At 44.9% G+C, this 18923-nt stretch overlaps 2 protein-coding genes across 4 annotated transcripts; one reads left to right on the top strand and one right to left on the bottom strand.

Annotated features, from left to right (window-relative positions):
• Positions 1 to 1124: 1124 nt before the first annotated feature.
• On the bottom strand, positions 1125 to 7296 carry KCTD9 (potassium channel tetramerization domain containing 9). 3 transcript variants are annotated; one of them, XM_027905139.1, is made up of 12 exons: positions 7220 to 7296; positions 5717 to 5838; positions 5102 to 5145; positions 4694 to 4790; positions 4437 to 4495; positions 3736 to 3864; positions 3171 to 3238; positions 2977 to 3072; positions 2312 to 2461; positions 1953 to 2058; positions 1586 to 1719; positions 1125 to 1388 (listed from the first exon to the last, which is right to left on the bottom strand). In XM_027905139.1, exons 1-12 carry the CDS (start codon positions 7265 to 7267, stop codon positions 1272 to 1274), a joined length of 1170 nt encoding a protein of 389 aa, XP_027760940.1. In that variant the 5' UTR covers positions 7268 to 7296; the 3' UTR covers positions 1125 to 1271. The 3 variants fall into 3 exon arrangements, with proteins under 3 accessions (XP_027760940.1, XP_027760941.1, XP_027760942.1); XM_027905140.1 differs by having other exon boundaries at positions 1125 to 1372; XM_027905141.1 differs by lacking the exon at positions 3736 to 3864.
• A 2541-nt stretch (positions 7297 to 9837) lies between these two features.
• Positions 9838 to 16492, top strand: CDCA2 (cell division cycle associated 2). The gene is made up of 13 exons (XM_027905123.1): positions 9838 to 9983; positions 10321 to 10459; positions 10789 to 10979; positions 11300 to 11378; positions 11460 to 11704; positions 11820 to 11901; positions 12445 to 12650; positions 13104 to 13182; positions 13765 to 13817; positions 14039 to 14179; positions 14389 to 14563; positions 15012 to 15220; positions 15436 to 16492. Exons 1-13 carry the CDS (start codon positions 9876 to 9878, stop codon positions 16132 to 16134), a joined length of 2406 nt encoding a protein of 801 aa, XP_027760924.1. The 5' UTR covers positions 9838 to 9875; the 3' UTR covers positions 16135 to 16492.
• The last annotated feature ends 2431 nt before the right edge of the window (positions 16493 to 18923 follow it).

The following is an 18923-nucleotide window of genomic DNA, read 5'->3' as shown; positions in this document are numbered from 1 at the left end:
TTTTTTTTTTTTTTTTTTTTTTTTTTTTTTTTTTTTTTTTTTTTTTTTTTTTTTTTTTTTTTTTTTTTTTTTTTTTTTTTTTTTTTTTTTTTTTTTTTTTTTTTTTTTTTTTTTTTGATTGTGTCTAAAAGAAATGTTAGTTGAGAACTGCACTGAGGCTCCTGCCCTGCACAGCTCACACAAAAACCGGCTCTCCCTGCTTTTTTTCCCCCACGGGGGAAGGAAGTGGGGATGGAAAGGGGCAAGATGTTTTTACAGCCACTTTTAAGCAGCCCAGAGTGGGTCTGGCTGGGCCAAGGGATGATGCTGATGCTTTAAAGGAATATTTGCATAGTACACCGAGGGGAAACAGGGCCATTTCTTCATCTGCTGAAGGGATGAGAGCAGGGGGGAGAGCAGGTGCTGTGGCCCCAGAGCTTCTCTCTGCTTTGGGGACAGTTCTGTGTTTCCCTCTGGGCACTGAATTCCCAACAAAGAAGGGAAAAGCTCCAGGAACTCCAAGCTGGAGTGGCCAGGCCATGTGGAAGCAGGGGAACTCTTCTTCCCAGCTGTGATTGATTGACTGATAGTGCAATTTCACACTCATTTGGAGAGGATTAACCAAGGCATGCCATTTCTGCCCAGGGATGTTCCAGGGGTGACTCAATCCAGGGTGTGGGCAGGTCCCTGCAGGGCAGCAGCTTCCTCTGCACAGTTGAGGTGATAAAGCTGCTCTAAACCTGCATTTAAACACAATTTCTGACCTCTGAGGACAGTTCCCCACTGTTTCCACCCCAGCAGAGACCTGAACAGATCCTGTGGGCACCTGTGTGAGCACCCCCTGGCACTGACACCCTGCAGGAATGAAGACACTGACTGTAAATACACTTGTCTACCTGTAAACCTGGACTTTTGTTTGCTACTCTACTGGAATAACCTCTTCTATTCATATTGCAGCTACAGATTTAATAAATAGAATTGCATATATTGTGCTTTATAAATTAAAATGCATTCCAAAGTGAGGCAATGCTGAACAATGAAAGTCTTGAACCCTCCCCCCCAAACCAACCCCTTTCCTCACACTCTGTTCACAAAGGGAGAAACTCTCTGTTTCCACCTCTGAAACAAAAATTCCCCTCCCCTAAAAGTGATCAAGAAGAGTCTACTTAGGCACTACTGCAAATGGAAGTTGTCTAAAACAACCATTCCTTCTAACTCAGGAAGGGGAGGAGGTGAAGAAAGTCACGACAAACGTTCCGATTCCTTCCTCGTCATCGTTGAGGTTCTCTTCCCTATCTGACGCTCTGGGACATGTGCAGGGGGGTCAGCATCTCTTCAAAGATGGCTCCTTTCACGTTAGAGCCCCTCAAATTGGCTTCCTGCAGGTCACAACCCGACAGGTCACAATTCTGAAGGGCAAAAGAAGAAAAGAAGTGTCAGTGGAATGCACCCAGAACTCTGTTTGAAGCTTTACTTGGACTACATTTACCTTAACTCCGCTCTAGCCTGAAGCTGGAGAGGTCAGCCAAAAGCCAGCAATCCCCCCCAAATTACCAGCTGACTGCAGGATCTGAAGGAACAGGGTGTAAAATGAATCCTAACTCACTTCCAGGTCAGTTCCTGCCAGCGTTGCTCCCCTGAGGTTACAGTTCTTTAGTTTGGCGTTTTTCAGCGTTGCCACTCGCAGGTTGATTCCCGTCATCTGACTGCCCTCCATGTCCACTCCCTTCAGGTTGGCACCTGGCACACACACACAGAAAGTAGTTCTGTGAGGGGAAAAAAAGGGAAAGAAACACAGCAGCTCCACCCTGGTGCTGCCTCAAGAGCTGTGTGAATCAGGGGAGGACACGAGATGGTCACACACTCAGCCCTGCTCAGGGTGGCACCAACCACAGCTGGACCCTTCATGGGCCATGTAAATGTACAAACACAGGCTTCAGTTGGCACAGGTTCACAGGGAAAAGATTTCTCACCTTCCAGATTAGCTTTCAGGCCTGAGGGGTCCTCGAAGTTGCAGCCTTTGAGGGACGCTCCCTCGGCGTTGGAGCAGAGCATCTTCACCCCCTGCAGGTTGGCAAACTGGCACGGACAGCAGGCGGTGAGAGCCAGCAGAACACCACCAAAACCAATCAAAATAACATCTGAATAACACTGAACCACTGTTTTGGGAGTGAATCCCATCAAATCATTACTGAGAGGAAGCCTAAAAGCTTCGGTAAATGGAACAACTCCTGGATACATCCAAGAGCTCGGCGTTTTCCGCCGCTCTGTCCGTCCCAGCTCCTGTTTGGTGCCACCAGCCCAGCCCTCCCAAAGCTGCAGCAGCTCTTACATCCAGCACAGAGCCTGACAGGTCAGCCCTCTCCAGGTTGGCACAGCACAGGTTGGCGTAGGCCAGGTTGCAGCGGCTCAGATTGGCCATCTTGAAGTTGATGTAGCGAAGATCCAGGCGGGAAAGATCCGCTCCGCTGAAATTCAGGCCCTGGAAAGCCCAAGGAATAACCCACCCCATCCCCAAAAAAATCAGGGTTACAGAAGGGAAGAGAGGGTAGGTCAGGACACAAAGTTAAGGGCTGGGATGGAATTCCCAGAGAAGCTGCCCCTGGATCCCTGGAAGTGTCCAAGGCCAGGTTGGAGTAAGCTGGGACAGTGGAAGGTGTCCCGTGGCAGGGGGTGGAATGAGAAGACCTTTAAGGTCCCTCCCAACCCAAACCATTCCATGATTCTATCCAGATAAAAACACACAAGACCATTTATTCTACTACTCAAGACCACTGAAATGTAAATGCAAAGCTGTCAAAAACTGTCCTGGGTTTATTTTACATTTCAACCCATTGCTCCTCCAGGAAAGCTTCCCCCTAGAGCAGCAATGCAGCCCAAACCACCCAGGGAGGGACAGCACAAGGGGCAGAGGTTTTAAGCTAAAAGAGGGAGGTTTAGATGGGACGTTGGGAAGGAATTCCCAGTTTTCTGTTAGGAAGGGGAATGTGTCCTCACCTGACAGCGCAGCTCGGACTTGGTGGGCGTTGCCAGCAGGAACCGGACAAACTCCTTCCGGGAGATGGGAGAGTGATCCTCAGCCGGCTGGGAATTCTGTTGGGAATGTTGTTCAACAGCTGACACAGACAGCACTAAATCACACATCCCCTGGAAGAGCAGGGCAGGGGCGTTCAGGTGTTCAAACCAATTACCTTAATGGCCACTTCGAGGTGTTCGATCAGCGAGTCGATGCCAAAAAACCTGGCTTCCTCCAGGACCCCTGGAAACCAAGAGTTTGTTATTTCCAGGGAAGTGTGAATCCAGAAATCACCCTTCTCCCTACTGGAGAACAACCACAGACATTGTATTAGATGTAACTGGGCAGAGGAAAAGCTTGCTTGCAGCTAAAAGGTAAAAAAAAACCAACCAAAAAAAATCGCTCAGCCAAGATGTTTGAAACACGAGCACTGGGTTAAAGGTATCAACTCCAGAATTCCAGCCAGACATGAATCCAGGATGGAAAACTTTTAGTGCTCCCAAGATAAACAAAGAGCCTGTCTTCATTAAATCAAGCCATCTTCATTAAATGAATCAAGCAACACCTCCACTAAACCAAGCAACGTGGAGCTGCAGCACTCGAGAATTAAATCCCGAGGAAATAAAAACTCCAAAGAAAACCACGGAGATGAGCACACAAAGGTCCCTCTGGCTTCACCTGGAGGGCAAAGCTTAACTCCCAAAGAGGCATAATTCAGAGGTCAGACAGGTAATACCTACCTAGCAAATTAATGCCATCATTTACAATGAGCTGTCCGTGACGTAAATAGTTCAAAATGGGCTCAAAATACTCGGGACTGCGGTCAATTAGGAATGCTCCTCTATGATCCTGCTTGTTCCCCCAAGCATCTGTTTCCACAACATATATATATATATGTGTCATTAAATTGGGTAGATTACTACAGAGAATTAAATTTGATATATTAGCAGAAGAGCATTGGCTGCACTTGCAGAGTTTTATTACCAAAATTCCACGTGTTTTGTAAAGGAAGGAAAAGAGGAGTTGAGGGGTGAGGAGGAGGGGGGGGGGAATCACCTTAAAATGAAACTTGTTGCTACTCTAAAGAACTGAAATATTTTCTCAAATAGGTAAGAATAAAAGCAGCGCTAAAGCTGGAGCCTGATTGTCTCCCAAAGGCTCCCCTGACCGAACCCGAGCAACACCAACGTGAAAACCTAAAATTAAGCAAACCAAAAGGGACCCAAAACGCTAACTGTGGGTGGGAGCCGTGTTTTCACTCTGTGAGATGATAAACTATAGGTAACAGAGAAATAAGGAGTTATTAAAAGAATAATGCCACGTCCTGCTTTGGTACTTTAATACAGGTTTGATATTTTAGATTCTCAGCTTGCCAGTGCCTTTTGCCTCCTGTGCTAATTTATCCCTTAAAAAGAAATAAAATTTATTCCAGTGTACTCACCTTTATCTTTAAACATGTGGGCCAACATGCTGTCAGGTTCTTTGTTAACCAAAGTGCTCCTGGAAGACAAAAGCAGGGCAATTTTATTTTTACATCACACATATAAAATGTTCAAGAGCTGATTTCCTGCAGAACTGTGGAGGTGACCACAAAACACCTCCCACTTCACAGTAAGTTATTTCTCAAGCTCTTTTGCTGCACTAAAATCAAGGTTGTTTGGGTTTTTTTTTTTTTTTTGAGACTAAAAGCATTTTTACCTTGTGGTGGTGAAGTATCTGCCCCCCACATTGAGTGTCAGCCAGTCTGTGTGGGACCCTGTCAGCTCCTCCTGAGCTCTCCCATCAGTCTGAGGATCTACAGGTTAAAAGACACCTTAGGAGTTCTTTATTTATACTAATTTTTATAATAATAAATAATATATAGTTATAGAATTAATATCACATTCATATGATATGTTTATAATGAGTTATTATGACGCATTAGTAGTCATTAGAAAAAATGTGGCTATTTCTTAATTAATTCATTCCCTATGGTGTCTTCTGGAAACACCAGCAAATACAATCTTGGATTTATATGGAAGCAAAATAAAACCTCTTTCTATTAAACACAAGGGGTTATATATTTTTTTCTTTATTTTATATACAAATATAGAGTTACAGACTTACCAATGAAGGGCTCCCCTTCACAGACAAACAGAACATCATCATCCCTGAGAGAGGAGAGGAGAGGAGAGGGCAGGGGGGACAGGAGGAGAAAAAGAAGATTAATCATAATTTCTTGTCCACTTTCAGGTGAATTCCAACCAGTGGAACTTTAGTATCTGGTTTTTATCTGAATTTTGCAGGTTCCAGTGGATTGGGACAGACTTGACTTCACTAGGGGTTCATCTGCAGCCTCCAAGTAGGGCCCATTTCTGCTCCTCAACTGATTTTTACTAAATAGTTGCTTTTCTGCCCAGTCTGGGGCTATTCTGTGATGCCAAAGCAATGACAGAACTTGTTCCCTCTCCACAAAAATCCCCATCCCAGGGCTGAATGGAATGGTAAACACATTGCCCTGGTTAAAAGGCCTCAAATCCACTTTGGATCAACTTCTGATTAATCAACAGAGAAATGCTCTGAAGTTCAAAAGCCAGGATTATCTTTTTTTCTGGAAGGATGAAAGGCCCTTTGGGCAACCAGGCTGGAAATGAAGAATATCTGGTTATTGATTAAGGGGGATTAACAGGCTGGTCTCTTAATCCACCCCCCCTGATTTGCCTTTAATTGGCTAATCCTTACCTAATCAAAGCAATGTCATCAATGAGTCCCCCTTTGCCGTTGTAAACACTGGTGGCTTTTATTCCAAGCTTGTTACTGGCCACAGAGAGCAAATCTGAGAGGGTCCCATACACAGCCACGACCTGGAGGGGGGGAATAAAATCCAGAAAATGGGATTTTAAAAGGCAGGAAACTGGGCTCAGGTAGTTCTGCCACCTCACACCCACCAGGGATAGCAAGATGGCTTATATATCAATATATCTTATATATATAAATATACCTTATAGATCAATAGATCACATAGATCAATATGTCTCATATACCAATATATCTTATATATCAGTATCTCTTATTTACCAACATCTCTTACATATTAATATATCTTATATACCAATATTTCTTATTTACAAACATCTCTTATATATTAATATATCTTACATACCAATATACCTTATATACCAGATTTTATATACCAATAGATTTTAATATATCTTATATACCAATAGATTTTATATACCAATAGATTTTTATATATCTTATAAACAAACAGATTTTATATACCAATAGATTTTAATATATCTTATATGCAAACAGATTTTATATACCAATAGATTTTAATATATCTTATATACCAGTATATCTTATATCTCAGTATACCTTATATTGAGGTATATCTTATATCTCAATATATTTTAATGTATCTTATATATCAATACATGTTATACACCAATATATGCTATACACCAATATATCTTAGAGGGAGAGGAAAATCCATGTGGATTTTGACCCAAAACCAAACAAACAGACACACTTTCGTGGGAGAAAACTGCCTAAAAAATGGGGTGACTTGCACAACTCCCAAAACTCAACAGCAGCAGTGAAAGGAATGCTGAGTAAGAAGATGATGATCCAGTTTTTTCCTCCCCTAAATAGCTGTGGATGGGAAAATCGGGGTCATGGATAGCATTTAACAGAAATACACCACTAGAGTAACAGTCATATCCACTGTTTTAGTCCAGACCCGTGGATGGAAAAATCGGGATCATGGATAAACATTTCGAACTGCAAGGTTCAAACACAGTCACAGAGACTTCTGCACTCGGGGTGTGGATGGAAAAATCGGAAATACAGGAGTAAAGAAGAGTCACATCAACCGTCTGTGGATGGGGAAATCAGGATTATGGACAACATTTAACATTTAATATAGCATTAAAGTGCAGTCACATCAACCTCTGCGCCCAGAGCGCGAGTGGAGACATCGAGATCGCGGCTTATATATTTAGAACTGCACCACCGGGCCACAAATCAACCTTTTCCACCCTCTGAGAGAACCACAGAGAGATTTTAAACCATTTAATGCCGTTATTCCCGGGGTCACCCCCATCCCCAAAGCGCTGCTCCCGCGGGCTGCCACCGACAGGCCGCGACTCATTGAGGACCAGGAGCGTCCCTAACACCTCCTCCCGCCTGAAACTCCTCATTTTTTCCCCCAGGACCCCCTCCGTGCCGCCCCTCAGGCCTGACCTTGCCGTTGCGGGCGCTGCCGTTCACGAACAGCGTCACCCGCCTCATGCTGCGGCCGCCGCACAACCCGGAAGCGCCGCGCGGTGACTGACGCCGCCCTCGGCCAATCGCCGCCGGGCTGCGAGAGTGTCCGCCCAATCAGCGCAGCGAGAGGCGGGACAAAGCGGCATTATTTGCATAAAGCGAAGTTTAGCGGCTGTGATTGGCCGCCGTGCGGTCACGTGGGCGCGGCCCGTTGAATGAATGGGTTGAATTCGGTATTTTTTCCCCCCCGCCTCCAAGCGGCCCTGCGGCTCAACGGACCGTGATGCCTCCGCCAGCCAAAGAGTTCCTCCCCCCTCCGCGGTCCACGCCGAGCCCTGCGGACCGCCCCGGTGTGGAGGAGATGTGGGGGGTCGCGTCCCGCCAGCCGCGATCCCTGCGGGGCTGCGTGAAGCGGGGGGTGGCTTTTTGGTGGGAGTCAGGGGGGCGGGGGCGCGGAGGGATACGCGGTGGCGCGGCCCGGTTTGAACGCGAGGCGGGACGGGGTGAGGCGGCTTCGTGAGGGGCGCGGGGATGGCGCGGGTGGGTTTGTGTGTAGGGGGGTCTGTCATGGTCCCTGAGGGGCTTGGGGGGGTCGTCCTGCGGCCTGGGGAGCGCTGGGGAGGCGGCATGGAGGAATCGCGGGGAGTCTGAGGGGCTGCGAGCGGCGCCGGGGGGGAGGTGGGATGAATGTGCTGAGGGGGGTACGAGGGGCGAGCCCTGAGGGGATGGGGGGGGGGTACAGGCAGGATTCTACATCGTCGACTTCAAATCCAACTAACTAACGGCAAAAAAAAAAATCCCACAAAAAACCCCAAGACAAACCAGTTCACCTCTAAAGTTTTCTGGTTAAAACTCAGTGTGTTTGGTTTTGGGGTGTTTTTTTTAAGTATTATTGGTGTTGTCCTTTCTGCTGGTTTCTTCCTAAGACTTGTCTTCTCTCTGTCTGCTGGTACTAATGAGTGTTATAAAAAGTACTTTTAAACTGCTGATGTTTGTTGTAACACTTGGAGCAAAACGCTCACGGTGTGGTTGTGATTAATGTATTTTGTGCACATATTTTATCCTGGTATGAAGTTTGACAGCTTGAAGTCGTAGCCTTGTGTTCCCTTCCCCGTGTTTGTTTATAATTATTGCTTGTAATTGTTGTTTATATTATGTTTGTTACATTGCTTGTATTATGTTTATTATACTGCTTATAATCCTGTGCATTCCTCTTTCCACTTCCAGCCCCTTGTGTCTTTTCCCTGTAGCTTTCTGGAGATAAATTTCCCTTTCCACCACACCTTGGTGGAAAAAACACCTTGTTGGGGGAAAAAATGTGGGTTTGGGACCAGCTAGAGCACGGCAGGGAAAATAACTATAATAATCTGGTTTTTTTTTTTTCTTTTTGATAGGAATCTGTGATTACAGCAGCAAAGGCTGAGTGAATGTTTCTTAAAATAAATCCCAAACAATGCACAGACAATCCAAGAGCCCCCTGAAAGTCAAAGAAAACGAGAGTGGTTGTCCTGAAGAGAAAGATGAGGCCTCTCTCCCTCTGCCAAAAGACCAGAAGAGCTGCAAAAGGACTAAATTCCGAGTCATCAGAGCGTCCAGGAAGGAGAATTTGAGCGATGGGAACCCGGTGTGGCCACCAAAACGCGCCCTGAAGTCCCCCCGAGGCCTCGGGCAGGAATTGCCCCACCCCGAGGGGGGTTTTGGGAGCTGCCACTTCCCGGGGGGCTGTTGTGGGGAAGTGGGCACTGATCCCACCTTGCCTGGGCACAGGCAGGAGGAGTTTCCGGGCAGCAGGGCTGGTTCCTTGGGCAGCGATGCCCACTCGACTCCTGCGAGGGGCAAAGCTGAAGGGAAAGGTGATTTTGGGCTGTCTGAAGGACAGAGGGGAAGACCCGTTGATTTTGCTGCTGTGACAATTGCTGAGTTTGGGATTGCTCCAGAGAGCTTCACTGAACGCTGTAAAGGTGAGGCTGCAGTGAGGAAGCACTCCTGTCCTTCCCAGAGGTCACCTCCTCCAAGCTCTTCCCAAAAACTCCAATTTAGGGCAGATTCAGCTGCTCTGACTGGGTTTGGATATGCCCAAGGAGCAGACTCTGAGAGGAAGTTGCTCTAACATCCTATATTTTATATATATATATCACATTTATTGGTATACTTACATATTTCTATATATCACATGTGCATACACACATCCAATGTAATATATAGGATATCTTATATGCAAGATAAATACCACATTTAACTAGGATTTCGCCTCTATCCCACACAATTAAACATTCCCTACTTATCTCTGAGCTTCACAAGGAAGTTCTAAGTCAAATTCTGACAATCCTGTGGACAGTTCCTTAACTAGCAATTAAAAAAAACTAAAAGCCAGCCAGCTCCTCACTTGGGATATCAATCAGTTAAATATTAACTTGCTTCAGGAAAACTTCTTGAGCTGAGCAAGATAACTTTGGGTCTTTCCATAAATAGCAGAGACCACTCTTTAAAAAGTTAAAAAAAAAAAAAAGGCATTTTGAAGGTGTAGGTATTAAAAAAAGCCTGTCTTCCTCTGGTTTTGTTCTTATTGTTGTTTTTTTTTTTAAGCTCTGTTCTTGCCCCCTTGGCAGGGAATTCTCCAGCTTCGTTAAAAATGAGGCGCAGATCGACCATTGGCCTGAGGGGCTCCCCCGAAAACAACACCCTGATCCGGTACCTGGCCCAGCAGAGGAGCAGGAGGCAAAAAGAAGCTTTTACCCAGGTGAGAGTCCTGCCCAAATATTAGTTCAGTTCTCCCCAGGAACCCAAAGGGATGAGGCAAGTCCTGGGGGGAATCCATCCCAAGGCACCACCTGAGTTTGCTGACTTTCCATGGACACTTGGCTTTAGGATGAGGGGATGATGTTCCAGCCTGGAATCTTCTCCATGTCGAGCCTGCTCATGAATTTTAACTTCTCTTACTTTCCTGTATTTGCCAGGTTTGATTTTTGGGTAATTAAAGTGTTGCAAGTGAAGTCAATATGAGCACAAGTTTAATCAGACTTCTTGTTAACTTGAACCATCCCAGAGTCTGATGAGGTTAATTTTTGTTTTGGCAGATTAGTCCTTTTAAACATGCAAATGTCAGGGCGTTGAAGGACAAGATTGAAACCTTCCAAACATCTTTTGAATCCCTCCAAGAAGCTGAAGGGGAAACTGGGCTGTCCCATGGGGAGGATTCTCAGGAAGGAGGCTCTTGTAAGTTGATTTCATATTCTGGTCAGTGCTTTGCCTCAAACATCAGGCCTTCCTTTAGGCTGAAAAGTAAGAAACTAAAAATACTTCATCTAAACCAAAATAATCTTCCTTTGTAAGGCTTGGCATGGGTGGTTTTGGAGGGTTGGTAATGTTATTTTCAAAGTAGATCTAAAAAAAAATCCATGTGTTTCCTTTTCCCTACCTCAAACATTACCTGGCTTTTTGCATCTCTCTTGGTGAAGAAACATAAAACCAGAATTCACTGAAAAAAACTGATGTTTGTCCTTGTGGTTTCTTTGTGGGTTTTGTTTTGTTCTTCACTGATGCAGCTCAGAACAAAGTGCCTCTTAAAAAGGACCCAGACCTGGAGCAGTGGAGTGAAAAGTTCATGTGGGACAACAGTGGAGCTGATTTGAAGGAGAACTGCAGGGAAAATGTGACCGTGAACAGCAAATCTGACCCCTGGATCTGCAGCATCTTGTCCCCAAACCCAGCTGTGACTCAACCTGCTGCTCCAAAGGTACTCAGAATGAGGAGGAAACTTCTGATTTAGTGATTAAAAGCTTTTTCATGCCTTGTGTTTTCATTTGTGCTGTCTAATCCTTTTAGGCATTTAGTTTTTGGGGAAAATAAATCCAACTAAAGTGGTGGCTGATTGAGAAAACTCTGAAATCTTTTGTCTGTGGGATTAAAAAACTCCGCAGTTTGTGCTATTTTAAGAGGCAGCATTTTCAGGTCGCTTTTTATTTCTTTACCACGTGTTGGTGTCTCTATAAATTGATGATATATATTGATACATATATATAAATATATATATAAAATCTTGAAATTTTTCTCTAGGAATGGGTTTATGGGCAAAAAAACCCTCCCGAGTCCTTGGAGACTGTTGCAGTTGGAGACACCTTGGAAAGAGGCCACGGTAAGAGGATCCATCAGCATTCAGATCTGGAATATTTGTCAGGAAATGTTTCACCTCACACCTGTCCCCTTGCCCCCAAAGTTTTCAGGTCTGAGCACACCCCTGCTGACACCACAAGCGCTGTCGCCTCAGATCTGAGCAGAAGGAAGGTTGGCTTTGTGGAAGGGCTGAGCCTGGGGGTGTTTGAGGACAGCAAAGCCCTCGTCACCCCACCTGCCACCCCCCAGGGAACAGGGACTGCTCCCTTCAGTGACCTCACCCAGAGCGGCTCCCTGAGGTCCATCCTGAAGAAAACCCCAACGAGGCAACTCCTGGACAGCCCCAAGGTTGGTTTGGTGGTGCTCACAGGAAAACTCCTCTTCACTTTTGAGAAGGATATTTTAATTAAATTTGATATTTGATAATTAAATAGTATTGACTTGTACCATTTGAATTTGACAGGAATACTTGAACGATGCAGTTGGCAGAGATGAATCTGTCCCAGTCTCCTACTGTGAAAAAACCTTTGAAGCATCAGACACAGGTCAGATTCCCATTTTTTTAAACAAAAAAGAATCCCATTTTGTTTTTTAAATAGGCAGAGTATCATCTGGGATCACAAAGTTTGGCCTCTTTGCTACCTCTGGATGATGATGGGCATTAAACCTCCACTGAGTTAGCTCCTGTGTGGCCTCCCACTGCATGACCTGGAAAATCAGATTACCAAGGAAAATAAAATAAAATCAACCCTCCTAAATAAAATAAAGTAGCACTAAATCAAATCTTCTAAAATTAATCCCACCCCCAAAATTGCAGAGTCACTGAACCCCAAAACTTTAGGAAGACTCTCAGAGCAGAGTCCCTGATTTTTTTTTCAAGGAATTTTACACTTGTCAACTGAAACCTGTGGAACAGCTGGTCCTTCCTAATCTTCTGGTTCCTCCCTCAATTCTTTATTCTGTAATAAAGCTCCACTGAAAATTGTGGATGATTTCACAGGCGTATTTTGAATATTCAGCCCTATGAAAAGCCCACTCTGGCACAGCTGCACATCCCCTTAAACTGCTCCTTTGTTTTATTCCAACAGACAACACCGACAGTCTGGACTTCAGGACTCCAAGGAAGAAAAAAGTCACTTTTGGGGAAGTTCTGAGCCCCGAAATCTTTGACCAGACGCTGCCTGCAAACACCCCCCTGCGCAGAGGAGCCTCCCCAGGCCTGAGCTCCAGCCCTGCTCCAAGGCCAGGCTTAACTGCACAACCTCCCCCCAGGCTGCATTTTGATTGTGATGATGTGAGTTCTTTAAAAAAACAGCCCCTGCTCTCTGGGAATGGTCACTTTGTGTTTCATCCCCCCTGCCCCCAGCTTGGTTTTGAAAAGAAATTGCTGCAATACTAAATCTGAGTCTGCTTTATTCAGCTTGATTTTTTTTTTTTGCTTTTTGAATTCTGACCAGCACCTTGGCCTGTAAAGCAGTTTGAAGGTGGGTTCTGGTGGCACATGAAGTGCTTTTGCCTTGGCTTTTTCTCCTCTTCTGGTGCTGTGTCTCTTTTTGCCACGTGCAGTGAATGATCTGGTGCATTCTTTTAAGAAAAAAAAAAAATAATAAATCCACTTGGCTGTTCCAAACACTGAGGGACGAGGGTATTTTTCAGTACCTCTCTGCTATAATTTATTGCTTAAAAATGTCATTTTCTGGCATATTTATTGCTAAATAATGTAATTCTTTTTTTTTTTGGTTTAAAGGAATGTGTTGAGCCTCCCCAGCACTTCCTGGAGGCTTCTTTTGCTGCAGAAGACCCTTCCCCTGTTGAAAATGCAGAAGGTAACTTCTATTTTTGGCTGTAGGTAATGATTTTGTACCTGAAAATTGAGAGTTGAGGGTTTTTTTTTGGTTTGGTTTTTTTTTTTTGGCTGGTTTTTTTTTTTTTTTTTATGCAGAGGATTTATTTGGGTTGTGCTAAAATTTAAATGCTTTCTTCTAAAGCTGCAGTTTTTACCTGTGGTTTTAGGTTGTTTTTTAACCTTGTGTTTTCTCTGGAGGTGCCTGATCTAGTCAGGCTTAAATTGGATTTACAATCTTGATTCTGATATTGTAATTTTGAGGATTTTCAACATCAAGCCAACAATAAAGGAATTGAAAGTGGGTTGTGCACATGCATTTATTGAAGCTGTGTATTATTAATCTGTGCTAATTATTTCTTAGCAAACCCAGGTTTAGTTCTCCTTTATTTTATAAAGCAAGGTGTTATTTTTTTTTTATCTTGCCATGTTTGATAATCCTCAGTAAGTTGCTCCTCAAGACAAAGGTGTTTCAAGTGAATAATATTAGAAATGATGGGGATAAAAAAATCAACTTTGGCTTTGAAATTGAATCAAAATTCATTTTTTTTTTCATATATCACAGCACCAACTGACAAGCCCAACACGGTAAAAACTTGTTCTTCTGCTAAAAGGAAGGTAAGATGATTTTTTAGCTGTTTTTTTAACTTCTTCAGGCAGAATTATGTTTTTCATTAGAATGCCCTTTTTGCCCAAATAGGGCTCTCCTTACTGAGCGAAGACAAGTTGTGATATTTCATTTCCACTTGCCTCTACCTTTTATGGCCCCATAAATGAATTTGCAGTTTGATTCTGATGTTGTTTTGTAAAATCCCCCTCAAACTCCCCATCCCCAACAGCTGAGAGCCGAGTCAGGGCAGGCTGATTGCAGCCCCTCAGGAGCCTCCAGCACCAGGAGTGCTGAAAACAGGGAAAATCCCAGGAGGAACAAGACCCAGAGACAGAAGAACCCACCCACCTCTGCTCCCAGAAAGACCCAGGTGAGTGGCAACTGCTGATTCCTGCCTTTTAGTGAAGAAACTGCAATTTTCAGAGCTTTGCTTGAACCAAAAACCAGGCCTCGTGTTTGAAAAGAAATCCTTTGAGTTTTCAGGTGGTAGAAGGAGAGGGGGAACCTTCCTTTTTTTTAGGGGAAACTATTGTCATCCCATCAAAATCCAGCAGCGGTGTCACTTCTCAATCTTTTCAGAGGACAAGACAGACAAGCTTTGGCAAAAGAAGAAAGAGAAAAGCCAAAAAACCTTTATATGGGGAGAGAGAGATGGCTTCTAAGAAACCCCTCCTCAGCCCTATCCCTGAAATCCCAGAGGTTTTCTCTTCTGGCTCGTCCCCAGACTCACCAAAGGCACAGGGGCTTTTTTCAGGTAATTCGGTTTTTAGTTTTGTCTTGCTTTGCTCTTTCTGTTCCTTCTCATTTTTTTTTTTTATTCCATAAAAAGCTGTTCCTGGTTATCTTTGTGCATCAGTAACGAGCCCAGGATTATATTTTCTTATTTAATTGCTCCTGTAACAGTAGAGTCTGGAGGTTCTAATAATTAATAATGTCCAACTGGATAAATTTAACTCCTGACAAAAAAACACCTCTTTTCTTTGTCTGGGCACTGATATTTTCCCAGTGAGTTGAGCATGAAGAGTTAAGGGATGTGCAGAGCTTTCTGTGGTTTTTTTTTTCCCGCTTTTTCTCTGGAATGGTTGTTTAGAAGGTTAATTTTATATAAGTAAAACACCACGAAGCTTTTTGCTGTAATAATTAAAAGAGATTTTGTGCATCCCCAGACTTAATTAACCACCTGTGTGTGTGTTCTAATTCAGGTGGTGCAGTTGCAGTTAATCCCGAATCCTGGAATGCTGGCAAGGCTGGCCAGGAGCAGGCAGTGGTGGAAGGGCTGGGAGGGGAGATCATCATCCCTGCAGCTGATGTGAATCCAAGCTCCTGGCACCTGGACATGGCCTCATCCAGGGATGGCACCTTCCAGGTGTCCCAGGCTGGCCTGGAGGCCGCTTGTGGCTCTGCTCAGGAGGTAACTGGGCTGTTTAAGGATCAGGAAAAGTCATATTTGGGAGGGAAAAAGAGGGATTGGAACAGCCTGCCTGGAGAGGCCACGGGATCTCCAGCCTTGGGAGAGGTCAGGAGTATTTACAGCTCCACTGAGCAAGGCCTTCAGATTTTTGTGGATCACCTTTTGCTTGTATCTAAAAAAAAAAAAATGAAGAATTATTATTTTTATCCCCCCAGCTTCCAAACGGTGTGCCAGATGCAGAGGGTGGTTTTGACACAGCTGAGGATTTCCAGCAAGGTGAAGAGGCTGCATGTGAAAATGAAGCAGAAGAGAGTAGTTCCTTGAGAGAAAATGAGCAGCTCCAGGGAAATCTCCTGGAATTTCTGGAACAACAGCCCACTGATGTCCACGAGGGTGCCCACAGAACTCAGTGCCCTCAGACAGCTTCTCTAAGTGGCAGCCCAGCAAGAAGAAGAGGAAGAAGAAGCAGCAGTGCCATCTACTTTCCTCCTGTTGAAAACTTGGAAATAACTGGGACTGACCTCCCAGTCTCATCCTATAACGTGGAGGAAGTTTTGTCTGTTCCCAGAGTTCCCTTCCAGCCTTCCCAGAGGAGGAGCGGCACCAGCGGGGACACCAGAGTGAGGCGCAGCACGAGGCTGAGCAGAGAGGCAGGGAGGGAGGGCCTGGTGTGGATTCAGCTCCCCAGAGACATCCCAAAGGAGCCTCCCCTGCCAGCTGCTGCTCCCAGATCCAGGAGGAGACTCAGCACGTCCAGCCAGGAGGGATTTGGGAATGTTCACCCCGCAGAGCGGGAGCCCAGCCCGCTGTCGGCCCTGGGGAAGGAGAACGAGGACTCTGCTCGTCGTGCTGAGGGTTCTGGCAGAAGGGGGAGGAGGAAAAGTGCACCCACACCTCCTCCAGAAACATCTTGAGCTCAAACCCAGCAGAGGAGAATCACAAATCCTGTAAATAAGAGGGACAGAAATAGCACAAAACGCTCTGAGGAAGCAGAAATTCCTCTTGAGGTGACACTCAGCGAGGTTTTATCTCTCTCTGATTTCCTGAAGATCAGTATCAGAGTTTTACATTCTCTCTCAAGTGCTGTTTTCTCCTCTCTTCCACTTTTAGTTCCTTATTAATTTTCTGCATACCTTAGAGCTAATTTTCCTTGTCTTGATGCCTCCAATGCTTAAAGGTCAGACCTGTGGGGAAGGCCTGCTTGGCTCAGGGGGTTGGTCTGGTACAGCTGTGGCAGGTAATCAAGAGAATAAAAAAATTCTTCACTCATGATGAATGTGGAGTTGTGTTTAGTGGTTAAATCACAGTGTAAATTGTGTGGCCTTGCAGCTACAGCTGCTTGAAGTGTTTGCTTCCCATGTGCTTGATCATTCCTTTTAAAGTGCTGTTGAAATCTGTGTTGAAGTTTTATTCTAGATTTCAAAAATACACTTCAAAGCCCTCTTGACATTTCCTGCAAATGAGAAAGGAGGAATCCCTGTGCCAGCCTGGAGGAAGTGGCTTTTCTGTGGAACACCACCCCTTGGTTTTCATCGTTAGTGATGTGGAACAAAATGCTTTATGTACTTGGCTGCTTTTATAGGGCTTAAAAGCAAACAAGAGCAGTTGGATTTTTATTCCTGTTCCTCCCAGGACAAGAACTCCTCAGGCAGCTTGAAAGAAACTTTGCCACTTAAACGTTGTTTGAGTTGTAGAACCCTTGAGGTTGGAAAAGAGCTTTAAGATCGCCGTCCCCGAAGTGCCACATCTATGGGTCTTAAATCCTTCCCAAAGCAATTTGCTGGATGTTTTTATGCTGGGATTTGCTTCTGGGTTTAGATTTTGGGAGCAGTTTTTGGGCTGGCTGCTGTTGCTGCTGCCAGGAGAGGGCAGGCTGACACGAGCTTTGTGCTTGGGAGGGAGCTGGGAAATAATATCAGAGTGGCCAAACAAACCATTAAAATCTGAAGCTTAAAAAAAAAAAAAAAATGAGTCAATTAGTAAGAGCTGCTACTTCTGACTTTCACCAAAAAAAAAAAAAAAAGGCAAACCAGCAGCTGAGCCACGGAATTCATCAGGAGAAGTGGAATGATTACGTGCTAAAATAAGAGAGGGCTTTTCTGGGGAGGAGAAAACAAAGCTTGGGTTCTTCTCCTGGAAAAGGGTTGTGGATGCTTGATGTGAGGTAAGAGCTGCAGCAACTGGTGAGGTTGCAGTTGTTTCCCAGAGGTGGGAATAAAAATCCCTGGCATTGCCCATCTCTTCACTCTTCCAGAGGGAGAATGTTCTCTCGTCAGAGGGTTGTTAGAAAGATGACTTTGTGTTTTTTAACACTGAAGTGCTGACTTTGAGCCCAGTAAGAGCAGCGCTGGGTGGATATTGGTGAATAATTGCATTTATCCCACTAATTACCTGCTCTGACTGACAGACAGGACAAGTGGTGGGTCCTACAAACACTGTAATTATGATGTTGTTAATAAGTAGCAGTAATCCCACATCAGTTTTGCTCCTTGCTGAAGAGGTCTCTGCTTCACTTCCCTTGACTTCAGTGAGCTCGAGGTGCAAAGAACAAACTTTTGGCCTTGAATCCTTCAGGAAGTTTTGCAGGGAAAGCGTTAATGCTTCCCAGGAATTGCTTCGTGCCAATATTTTGCTGTCGCTGGGTTATGGAAATGGAGATGAGATGACCAAGTTTCTCCCCCATGAGTTAACAGAAGTGAAAGTTTTCTCATCCCGACGTGGTAACCAGGGGGGAAAAAATAACAAGGGCTGTGGATGCCTTTTGATTTATTTCACTTTAAAACAACCAATTTAAAAAAAAAAAAAAAAAAAAAAAAGCTGCTGAATTCCAAATTATTTTTCTCTACTTGCTTCTAACTGAGCAGCAGAAGGAGATGCTGAGACACCTGAGTGTTGCCTCTGAATCTCGTCATTGGGGGTTCATCTGGTCCAGTTGTTGGTTGAAAATGCACTGCGAGGTTTGTGCTCTGCCCTTCCTCCTCCCCACTGGGAATCCTCACACGGATATTCCTGGGAATGGTGGACTGATCCATGCAGGAGGCAGCAGAAAAAATCCAAGTATTTCAAGGATGGTTTAAACACAAGGAGCAGGAGAGTGGGCAGGGGAAAGAAATACCCTTTTCAACAGGCAGGTGAGCACTGGAAATAAATACAAACCCAACTGCAGATTGCAGTGGTTTAAAATGAGGAGATAAAAATCCAAGTAGTGAAAGGGCAGCTCAAATCCAGGCTCGAGAAACGAGGGGAGGTGAGCACTGGAAACACGAACCAAACTGTGCAGGGGGGATATTCCTTCCAACTGCAGGGCTTGGAAAGGAGGGGAAAAGCTGCAAATCCAGAGGTTTGAGCTGGAAATCAGCTCTGACTGCCCCGTGTCCCAGCAGAGAAGCTGGAGCTGGGGCTGTGACTTGCAGACAAGCAGCCTAATGTATTAGTTTTGTAATTAAGCCCCGTAAATTGTGCAGAACAAGAGCAATTAACGACTTGAACCAGGCTTTGGAGGGGTGCTGGTGGGGATGGGGGGAGAAGAAAAAAACCTGTGTGAGCCGGGAATGAGGGCATGGAACACATTCCCTGCCTCCAACCTGAAAAAACCTGGTGTTGGTCTTGGGTTCTTTCCAGTGACCCCTTTGACTCCCATCTTCCTGCCCCCTGCACGGATTTGGAACTGGTCAGCCCTCCTTGTTTTTGGAAGGCAGAGGAG

The sequence above is a fragment of the Empidonax traillii genome, unplaced genomic scaffold (assembly GCF_003031625.1).
Source record: "Empidonax traillii isolate 1590-97213 ecotype Southwest subspecies unplaced genomic scaffold, ASM303162v1 scaffold1124:size387931, whole genome shotgun sequence".
NCBI classification, from domain to species: Eukaryota; Metazoa; Chordata; class Aves; order Passeriformes; family Tyrannidae; genus Empidonax; species Empidonax traillii.
Note: the sequence above shows the minus strand (reverse complement) of the source record. Positions and strands in the feature narration are given on the sequence as shown.